This window comes from Anguilla rostrata, chromosome 4, assembly GCF_018555375.3.
Source record: "Anguilla rostrata isolate EN2019 chromosome 4, ASM1855537v3, whole genome shotgun sequence".
Lineage (NCBI taxonomy): Eukaryota > Metazoa > Chordata > Actinopteri > Anguilliformes > Anguillidae > Anguilla > Anguilla rostrata.
Window position 1 is genome coordinate 26,332,137 of NC_057936.1, and position 11,409 is coordinate 26,343,545.

General features: G+C 40.0%; 1 protein-coding gene across 1 annotated transcript; it reads left to right on the top strand.

The window, feature by feature from the left end:
* The first annotated feature begins 1,457 nt into the window (after positions 1-1,457).
* LOC135253046 (large ribosomal subunit protein eL21-like) lies at positions 1,458-5,434 on the top strand. Its single transcript, XM_064331826.1, has 6 exons — positions 1,458-1,611; positions 2,246-2,324; positions 2,475-2,536; positions 2,985-3,097; positions 3,349-3,499; positions 5,316-5,434. The coding sequence occupies exons 2-6, from the start codon at positions 2,258-2,260 to the stop codon at positions 5,403-5,405; spliced, it is 483 nt and encodes a 160-aa protein (XP_064187896.1). The 5' UTR covers positions 1,458-1,611; positions 2,246-2,257; the 3' UTR covers positions 5,406-5,434.
* The last annotated feature ends 5,975 nt before the right edge of the window (positions 5,435-11,409 follow it).

The following is an 11,409-nucleotide window of genomic DNA, read 5'->3' on the forward strand; positions in this document are numbered from 1 at the left end:
ACCCGCTGCACTTCTATTGAAGAAGACACAGATAATGCTAAGTTTTGCTCTTTTAAATGAATGCACTTCTACATATGTCATTTTGCATGTGCATTTGTTGTTTTTATTGGCTGGTGTACCTCAAATGTCCAATGGGGAGATATATTATTTGTGTGCTTGGAGCATTTGTGATAATGTAATCAGGCAGGAAAAAGTTTGGGGCTTTGTTATGTGGACATGTGAAGTTGTTCGTGAATTCTGTCTGTTGAAATGGGCTCAGAAGGTACAGAAATTGATGTTTTTAAGGGCTGAGAGTCTGTGGTTATTAGGGGCCAAGCACCGAAGGTACAGGGCACCTATTGTAATCGTTAGTATTATTATACTTTCCGCAATGGGAGTCTATGGCAGCCCATAGAACCCATTGATGGTTTTTTATGAAATTTGGCACATTGATAAAGGATAGTCCAATATATCCAGGCAGGTGGCATTAGAGAGCTCATTTTCTGTTTAGGCATAACCACTATGCTGATTTTTTCCAAACTCAGCACATTAGTATAGGGGCACTCCAAATGGACAGGGAGCAAATATGAAGCCGATTGGCCATAAGGTGGCGCTATCATGAGCTAATAGGTGTTTTTTTTTTTTGTTGATAATTTTGAACAAGCATATCTTCTGCCCCATTTGAGCTACAGTTGTTAAATCTTGGACATATCTGCAACTCGTCAAGGGTAACAAGGACCCATAAGCTCTGCCCATTAGATCTTCCGCAAATTAGACTTTTTTGAAAAATGCTTCAAATGCTTTCTGCCATGGAAGTCTATGGCAGCCACTACAACCGACTGGTCGGTTTTCACAAAACTTTGCAGAATGGTAGAGGATTATGCTGTTCACCCTGCGTTGGACTGGTGTCTTGTTCAGGGGTTGTTCTGATTGCTTATCTGCCTGGTGCCCCTGTAGTGCTTGGCCCCTTCATTGCTGCTTGCAGCTATATTTGTAGTCATTTCTGTAGGGAATCCTGAAAAAGTTCCAAACTTTCAGTGCTGTATAGGTAATAGTAAATATATAAAAATAAATTTAAATATATAATAATAATATGGGGGCATGCCGCCCCACCAAGGCGTAACTTAGCGGGACGACATACGTGCCATCCCAATGGATGGATGGATTCACAATCACTGAATGTACCCCTCGATTGTATTCTAATCTGAAGGCACATAACGCTTGACCACAGGCCATTTTCTTCATTCAGACGTCCGTTCCATATCTTTCAGTTCGGTGGTTGAAACGCACCCCGACCACGATGATGGATGGACGTTTTTATATAAAAGTTTTAATGTTACTACAAAATGTATCTGCTTTAAAAGTTTTTTAACAATTCCTTTTCAGCTTGCTCTCCATCTACAGTATTCTCAACCAACGGATTCGTTATAAACAAACAACGACCCGTACTTTTCCTGATCCATTAATTGTTCTTGCAATCTATTTTAATTGTTTTAACTTCATTTCCTTAGTCTATTTTTCAGCATTTTGAGCCAGGCGATTTGAAAGGACTCCTGGATTTACCATAGAGGGAGGAGTTCGGGGGCTTGATCTCTCTTTCCGGCCGACTCACCATCTTGTGTGTAACACAGGGTACGCGCTCCGTCTTTATAGTCTTTCAATTCCGTGCAGTTATTTTCCTTAAGGCTTTAAATATTGTACTATTTCATGCTAATAACACACCGCAGTATCGCAAAAGATGATACCTGCAAGTGCTGAAATATGAGTAAAACTGAGATTACAGAGATTAATTATTACAGCCAACCTATCGCTGCATGGCCCTGCATGCGCGCTACAGATATTATGGTCAACAGCCGTTTGAATTTCGTTAATATTATAATAGTTAATTGATAGATGGCAATGTTTTTTGGTATTTGCGTACTAGGCAATGAGCCAACGACTGACCCCGGATGACCACAGGGGTCTCCTGGTGAGGGGATAATTTATTGGAAGCGAAGCTTTCTATTTGTAGCAGTAATCTCATTTTAGCCTACAGATTACAGCAAATATAGCGGCAGTACATGAATTGCAATTTAGAATGCATTTTCCTTATATTTTCTGGAACCGTTCAGGTACATTACTTTGTGGTAAGGTAAAAAAGGCAGTGCCATGCTGATAATTTGAATGTGCATTCTCTGAGTTAAGCTTTCACCTCAGAGGATGTCAAGAATGTTTGAAAATACTGCAAATTGGGTGGTGTGTTTACCAGTTTTCTATTGCCCTTCAGTAAACCGGCACCATGACCAACACCAGAGGCAAGAGAAGGGGCACACGGTACATGTTTGCCCGACCCTTCCGTAAGCATGGTGAGTATCAGCACCATACGGTTGCTCTACAACACCTACAGTTAAGGTGCCTGATAAATGTGTTTGTGCTGGAGTATTAACCCAGATTTGGGTGTGGAATAAGCTATGCTGAAAATGTATGGGTTAACAGTGATCCTCTTCGTTCCACAGGCCCTGTTCCCCTGTCTACTTACATGCGTATCTTCAGGAAAGGAGATATTGTCGACATTAAGGTTTGCTTGTTTTTGCCTGTTTCTCCCAAAATGATCTTTTTTTGGGGAGTTTGGTGGGTGCTCTGATGTGTCCAACTATTGTCTTGTTGAACACACTTACACTGCCACAGAAAAATGTGTGCGTGGAAACAAAAAAAAATCTTTGGTATTTCTAATCGGAAAGTGTTCAAATATGTTGAACAAGGACCTTGTTGACTGACAACATTTATACGAAAAATACTTTATCTCTTCTTTGAAGGGGGTTCTGGGAACAAATATGAAGCACACTTCATATTTGAAAGCTTATGATTTGTATCCTAAGTATGCAGCAACATTTTGGGATGCACTCTCACTCTTGGTTCTTGATACAGCACTTGATATGCCTACTACAAACCTCCTAACTATGTCTTATATTATTATAGATCATATACAGATGCGTTTCAGACAACAGCCTATTTGTATTCCACAGGGAACAGGAACCATCCAAAAAGGAATGCCTCACAAATGCTACCATGGCAAGACTGGGCGTGTGTACAATGTTACCCAGCATGCCCTGGGCATCATTGTCAACAAACAGGTCAAGTATGTACACAGAGTAGAGCAGTGATTAGGCAGTTGTTGTCCTGCATGATGTGTTGTTTGATCCCCACTTTCACTTTGCCACAAGGGCAATCCAGTGTTCTTGATGGTCATTCATGTGGGGCAGAATGTCCATCCTTTCACAGCCTAGGCAACCTGAACCAGGGTCTGCACTGGGGCCTGTCTAAGGAGACATATGACCTTGTTGCATTGCTGTGTTCTATGTTGGTGTGACAAGTGAGCTCTCCCTGCAGAGGCAAGATCCTGGCCAAGAGAATCAATGTGCGCATTGAGCACATCAAGCACTCAAAGAGCCGGGACAGTTTCCTGCAGCGTGTCAAGGAGAATGAGAAGAGGAAGATTGAGGCCAAGCAGGCAGGCACCTGGGTGGAGCTGAAACGTCAGGTAAGCTGATCTCACCTGAACTCACAGCCACAGACCTGTATGTGGTCACATTACCCCGTGATCTCTTACACGCTCACAGCTTTACTCAACGTTCACCTGTACTTGTACTCACAGCCATGCACATGTTCATGGCTGCATTCAAAAAGTTAAAAAAAAAAAAAATTAACTGCAGTGTGTGGCATGATGCTTATTTGCTGGTTAAAAAAAATATTCTACCGCACTTTAAAAATTTATTTATTTATTTATTTATTTGTTTATTTATTTATTTTTTGCTGAGTAAGAAAGAAATTTGCCAGGCTAAACGGTCTGTTTAGAAATGGCCTCAGCTGTGATGTCACAACTGACCTGTGAACCTCCAACCACTTAAAAATATTTAATTAACATTAAAACCCGCCCTTGTTTAGCTTTGTCTCGTAACGTAATGTACACAGTTGTGATTTAGCAATTAGCATCAATTGCCTGCCTTCTCCTGAAGCAATTAACATCATAATCTTGTCAGCTTAAAGCATGTATAGTGTGTATGTAATAATATTTGTCTTGGGTTAGGGTTAGGTTAGCATACATGTCAATCTACTTGCCTAGTATTGAACTGTTTCTGCTACATTCACAAGTGACGGCCTGCTGCTACACGATTCTGACCACCACTGCCAGCAGTGCTCAAAATGATTGATTTCTTATCAATAATCTGGCTGTCATCGCTATTGTGTGCAGCACTGCACTGACAGGAGCTTAGTGGCACATTCCTCAATCATAGCACCTTATCACAAGATCCAACGTCATGCGCCATCCTGCTTCACACAATCGCATTTATAAAATAAGTGCAGGATCTCTATTTTAAGAATGTCCTGGAAAATGCATTTAAAGTGCACAGGTGCATAAAATCATGCATACAGCCATGCAGTCTCCATAGACGAACATGGTGTGGAAGAACTTGACAGACCTACATGTTTCAAAATGTAGTGGAAAGTCTTCCCAGAAGAATGGAGGCTGTTATAGCAGAAAGGGGGTGACCAACTCCATATTAATGCCCATCATTTTGGAATGCGATGTTCAACAAGCGCATATGGGTGTGATGTTTGGGTGTCCATACTTTTGAGCATGTAGTGTATTGCTAACAGTTAGCTGCTTCATAGGAAACAAGCTAGTTTATTGGCTAAATTATGGGAGTAAATGTATGCAGAAATTTGTGCTGGCAGAAACAGAATTTGAATTGCATAATTTGAATTTGCATTTTCCTATTTTAAATTGTAAAAGTCTTCATTGCATTCAGTTTTCATTTATTTTCTAGTTAAATATTCTAACTCAATGTAATTGCAAAATCAGTTCTTAAAATTCAATTTCAGTTTTCTGTTACGCATCCAAATACAATTCGAGATTCTGTCAAACTGCAAACAGCAGTTGGCACCTTAAATGGTGATATTTTTTCTATCTGCATTTGGTATTGTGTGGTGCATGAAGCATATAATGCAGCTTGACACCAACAATTTTTAACCATGATGACCAAAGGCAGAACTTCCTTGTATACTGCCTAAAGGTCCAGGAACCTAGCCACAATAAGACTTCTGGTTTTAGGCTGCTGGTTTGAATTAGCAATTTTTTTATACCAAAATAAAAGTTCTTCTGCTATTGTAAGAGATTAGAATTCTGACCACAGTGACGCCTAATGTTACATTTGCGTATCTTGAACTATGGCAGATTGGTTTGCTTTTTGAATGCACCCCACCACTGGTACGCCCGTACATGCCCACTTTTATCTGCGCTTGCAGCCATAGCTGCAGTTACTTTTCTCATGTTTGTTTGGTGTCTCTGTTTGCAGCCTGCTGCCCCCCGCCCCGCCCACTTTGTCAGCTCCAAGAACAACGAACCCCAGCTGCTCGAGCCAATCCCATACGAGTTCATGGCTTAATATAAACCAATAAAGTCCTTTCACTCACACTGCTGTGTTAATACCTCTGTCTGCACACACACCTCTGATTTTCTGCCTATAAACTGACTGCTTTACCTGTCTGGTCTGCCTGAGGGTTTGCATGTGAGAGGTGGTGGTGTAATGGTAGCAGTAACACTGCTGAAGCACTTAAGCCCTACTTCTGTGTAATAAGATTTACATTGTTTGGGTTCAGAGTATCTCTGCTCTTTTCATATTGGTTGTTGTAACCTTAACCTTTTCCTAGTGTATTCTCCAGAGGCAAGCTGATGCAGAACGGAATAAAATGGTACTGCAGTAGTTGGGTAAATGGACTGCATTTATATAGCACTTTTATCCAAAGCGCTTTACAATTGATGCCTCTCATTCGCCAGAGCAGTTAAGGGTTAGGTGTCTTGCTCAAGGACACTTCGACATGCCCAGGGCGGGGTTTGAACCGGCAACCCTCCGACTGCCGGACAACCGGTCTTACCTCCTGAGCTGTCGCCCCAGATTGGGGTAGATTAACTTGAATGCAAAAGGGTCAAGTTGATCAAGCCAGCTAAATTCATCCATTACCCCGAACTGGTAAAATATTGGAAGTTGGGTGCCACCCACTGCTATTACATTGCTTTGTTGTCAACTTCATCCTGTAAAAGTGTGGAAATTACATGAAAACTTGAAGGCACATTCCTCTTGGTGCACTAGCTTCCATAGCCTGTGACTTGTATTGTTTTGTCCAATGGCTGCACAAGTGCCTGACTGAATGAATATCTAGTGAAAAATAAGGATTAAAGCCAACAGTTGCCTTCAGAATAACTTAGTCTTTGCAATGGTTTCAGTTTCTGGACTGTGACGTAGGATATAGGACCATTCTTTGAGATGGAAAGCCATCAGTTTTTTAAGAGATGAAGTATGTAGAAACTTTTTATGCTGGGCTCTAGAATTCTCCATAAAGGTTCAATTATTTTTATTGTGGAGGCTGAGAAAAGCATTTGACTTCATCCAGCTATCTGTGAAATCGCTTGAATTTGTTAATAGTATGTGTGGGGGCATCATAAGCGAACAGTGTTTTCACCATACCTGGTGATGTAAAACTGCTTCATATTTTGCCCATTATATGACCGTGGCGAGCAGTTATTAGACCAATGACTCCCACAAGATGGCTGTCCATGCCATCACAGATCCACCACCATATGTAACCATTAGCAATGGATGTGGAATTAAGGTTTTGTTTGTCCCCAAACATAAACCTATCTATGAGGACAATAAAAGCTGATTTAGGGATTTGGGTTTGTGCATCTTACACCTGGGGACTCATGGCTACATTGTCATTTTGATATTACTACTAATAGCCTACTAAAGTGGTATTCGTTGTATTTTTGTCTTTCCATGACGAAGAGTAATCACATGAAAAATGAATAGACCAACATAAAACAGGCGAATAGCTATATTTAGTTTGCTCATAAATTTTCAGATGATGCTATGGTGCTGATTAAGGTGTGAAGAAGATGGTAAACTTGTCAATTGCAAAGATGATTGTAGGCTATATGAATATAAAATACATAGACTAATTCGCCACATCGCCAAAAGTGCTTCAACAAAGTACTGAGTAAAGAGTTATGTAAATGTGATATTTCAGTTTTTTTATTTTTAATAAATTTGCAAAAATGTCTAAAAACCTGTTTTCACTTTGTCATTATGAGGAATTGTGTGTCGATTGATGAGAATAAAAATGAATTTAATCAATTTCATAATAAGGCTGTAACGTAACAAAATGTGGAAAAAGTGTATTGTGTTGGTAGATCATTATGCTTTAGATCACTGGGCCCTTCTGCCCACATTTTTTCTGTCTAGGTGTTTGATCAACATATCTGAAGACAACACAAACCAACACTTATTATTTCTGCATATGGCAATGGAACAAAAACAATCCGCCTCAAAGAGGAAAAAATTAACAGCATATACATCATATACCAAATTAATAATATATAAAAGATTTTATGAAGTTATACATAATATACAAAACATGTTTTAATTTTTTTGAATGCTCTATTCCTTGTTTCCTAATCCCTTCAATACAGCCATCCAGTTAATGCAAGGTGCCCCATAAAAGCTCTCCACAAATTCTACCATAGGAGTTCATTCTGGGCACTAGAGGTCGCTGTGGACTAAAGAATAATGCTTACCCTTTGCTCATCAGTGTTAAACATACCTTCAACCCATGGTTTGCTTGAATACTTTCACGCTTATGCCATTTAGCTTCACTGATTTGCAAAGTAGTATTAGTTTTCTTCACAGAGGAAAGGTGAGGTAATGTATAGGAAAGCGTAGATTAAGCAAGTCCGAGTCTCCCATCAGTTGGCCTGTCTCCGTAGGACTGATCCATGTTATGTCAAAGCTTAAATACTTACTGATATTTCCATTAAATGGTACCATTCAACATATCCACGTTTTTAATTTGGAGGCATTTTGCCATGTGAGCCACCAATCTTAAACCAAGTGTAAATGATTCAATATTTGATCAACCATTTGTGAAGGCCACCCACAGAGCTTTTTTTTTTTAAACAAGATTTAGATGCTTTTTTAAATATTTGTCATTAGGCAAATACTTATTTCCAAGGATGTTCCCATGAGACTTGTGGCACTGCATATAACTGCTATTTTCTAAATATGAACTAAATTATGGAAAAGATTCAGTTCAGTTACAAGCTTCCTTTTAAGATCCTTGATGCCCCCAGGTTTGTGCTTATGGACTGCCCTCTTTAATTCAGTTCTGATTTTTGGTAGGGTTTAAGTCTAGGGACTGAAACAGCCATTGCAAAATGTTGATTTTGTTTTCGCAGAACCACTTCTGCATTGATTTGGAGTATGATTGGTGTAATTTTCTTGTTTACGTTTGGCAAACGCTTGAATTTATTGGTTGCCCTCAGTAAGGACTTTCTTCTTGCAGCCCTTCCAAAGTTGGTTGGTAAGCAGGTGGCATTTTATGACTGATCTGAGATGCATGCGACAGCTAAACTCTTGAAATGTGATCCTCGGGTTCTTCTTTGCCCCCTTGCCATCTTCCTCACTGTTAATGGGTAGAAGATGCATTCTCTTCCTGGAATGTTTCCAACTGTTGCAGATGTTTGCATTTTTATCACCCTAACAGTGCTATGTTTAAATGTTTATATAGTTTTTGGTGTGTCTTTTGACAATTTTTTAGCTTTCCCCACGGTGATGGATGATAAAGGGATATTTTTACCTTGTGTGTTACCTCATTTTTATACCCTAAAGAAACATCATGAAACAAGTGATAGAAGGCCACCCACCATTCACACTGCAGCCATAAGCCGCGTATGCAGAGGAGGCAGAGGGCGGAGGAGACCCAATCATATGGCTGCACAGAAAGCGGGCTACAGGCACCCTTGACGACTAGCAGGAGTCACTCAAGCAATGAAGACTGCTATCCCCAGCGACTGTATCCCTCCCACATCCTTGGGCAACACAAAGCCAACTGTGCGCCAACCCTGCAGGGCTGACAGCCACAGTCAGCACTGATATGGGTCAGAATCAATCCGAGACAGTGGTGCCCACTCATGCGCCCCAAGTTACCAAGCAGCCCAATTGTCTGTATGGTTTATTTTACATGGCCTTTTCCCCTCATTTTCATCAAGGGGGCAAATAATTGTGAACCTGACTATACAGTGCAATCTGTAAGTATTTAAAGCTGTAGTAAGTGACTTTTTTAGAAAGATATCAGGGACAGCTGTGCTTCATTGGCTGCGATCATAGACTGAAATCCGGCACCATACACTGTTGGTACTCTTAAATTCTACATTGTAAAACCAGGAATTCGGCCCTAATTTTTGTATTCAAAACAAAGTGGTTTTACGACATAAACCAATCAAAGAGATGGACCAGTTCATGTCATGAACCAATCAACAATGAGATTGACCTTGCATGTTCATGTAACAGCATTTTTTCTACAGTAGACATGGCTAGATGCATTGAAAAAGAAAGTTTCACTGATGGGGGTGACTTACTCAGGCACTGTGTAATGCCAAAAAGAGGAAAATTGGATAGAGCTCACTCTAAAACTAAAATAAACATCAGACCACAAATGAGAAAGTGGCGAGGGCTTTGGGAGTGGGTGGAGTTCAAGATAGATGCGGAGCTTGCATTGTTTCTCCTGGACATATAAGTGCAAATTTCAACATTAACCCTCCTGTTATGTTGCGGGTCAAATTGACCCTTTTTAAAGTTTGAAAATCTAGGAAAAATATTTAAAATTATTTTTTCAGTATGAAACTTCTTCTACTGGCCTTAATTAGTGTAATCAACATTTTAAATGAAAATGGTTCATTTCATGTATTTGCAACCCCCCCCTGTATGGGGATTGACCCGGGAACATTTTTGCTGTACCTAAAAAATGAACAGAACAGGAGGGTTAAGTTCTTCGAAGAATTAAATGTTTGCTCACATTATTTGTGTGGTAGGTGAAGTTAGGCAGCTTAGAAGCTAGGCTAGTTTGGTAAGCTAATGTTACCTGTTGGATAGATCACGTTAGCTTGAACTGGTTAGAATCCAACTTGCTAGTAGCTAGTATCAGTTGTTGTCTCTATGACCAGACCCCCAAAGGGTCCTGTATCAGGGCTAAGGCTGCCCCAACATGCTTTGCTACACAAATGTTTGACTTAGCAGCCTAATATACATTTAGAATAGTGTGACACGAAGTTATTTTGAAAAATACAATAAGTAGCCACTGTAGGTAGTAACCTACAGAACTACACGGTCTGTGCAGAGTGTTAGAAAGGTTTGGGTGTATTGTAGCCCTGATTCGGTGCTTATTTGTCAGAAAGGTCCCATTGTGAAATGTCCAGCAGATTATTAATTCGGGCTAGGTGTATGGGGTAGAGGATAGCCTTGTTCAACTAGTTACATGTATAAAAATATATATATATTTTTTTTTAACATTACCCATCACAAACCATCAGGTTGATAGCTAACTTTAGATTAGCTAGTGAACTTAGCAAAGCCATTACTTCATTAGCTACCAAATTCAGGTAACTAAATTGTGCATCACCCTTTGGGGCTGCCCACCACAGTAAACCCTGGCAAGGTCCAGATTCAATATCAGACCATGGGTCCCATCCATGCACTAGAAAAGTTAAAAGAATGAGCCTCCCAGAAACCCCCCATTTTGGTTTTTAAGATGTGCTTGTGAATGATGTTTGTGAGTGTGTGTGCGTCTGTGCCTACATGTGTATACATTACATTACATTTAGTCAATAAGTCTATATGTGCAAGTTTGAATGTTTTTATATGTGTATGTGAGTGCGCATGTGAATGTGTGTGAGTGTATTTTTAAGTGCATACATGAGTGTGTGTGTGAATGTGACTCTATTTGTGTGTGGATTAGGAGTTCCTGGTCCTCAATGACTGTGCTGTCTGGCTGTTTAAACAGAGAAACTCAATGCCTGACTTAATGTCTGACAAACATGTTATCTCAGTCTTACAGGATACTTTACACAATATTTACTTCAATTAGGGCTAGTTTACCCATGCACACAGGAACAAAGATAGGAACAGCTGCTTGTTCTGTATGAGAGAGCGCGCGGGGGCTGTCTGTCAGGGTTAGGAGGCAATGTGTGTTCGTTGTTCCACTTATGTGAGTTTGTGAGTGTGAGATAAAATTTGTCTTCTAAAAAAAACACACTTCTGAATGTTCTGAATGTACTGGTGCGTGTGTGTTTATAAAAAGTGTTTTAACTATAACTGCAAGTACAAGTGAATACACTGAAAAGGATTCATATATGTGTGGTTAGAATGTCTCTGGTCCTGTGCCTTATTCTCTCTTTGCTATGACTGATCCTCCTCTAAAACTGATCCTGCTCTCTGTGAGTGATGATCTTATTCCTTAAGCATCAAAGATAGGGATGCATTTGTTATTGAAGACAGTTAATGCACTGACAGTTCACAAACAGGAAGGATAGAAGTACCATCCCACACTAGACATACCAAA

Excerpts from the sequence above, each read along its gene's own strand:
- LOC135253046 (XM_064331826.1), top strand. The coding sequence starts at position 2,258 with ATGACCAACACCAGAGGCAAGAGAAGGGGCACACGGTACATGTTTGCC. Across the intron at positions 2,325-2,474 it reads CCGACCCTTCCGTAAGCATG|GCCCTGTTCCCCTGTCTACT; the intron begins GTGAGTATCAGC and ends TTCGTTCCACAG. Across the intron at positions 2,537-2,984 it reads GAGATATTGTCGACATTAAG|GGAACAGGAACCATCCAAAA; the intron begins GTTTGCTTGTTT and ends TGTATTCCACAG.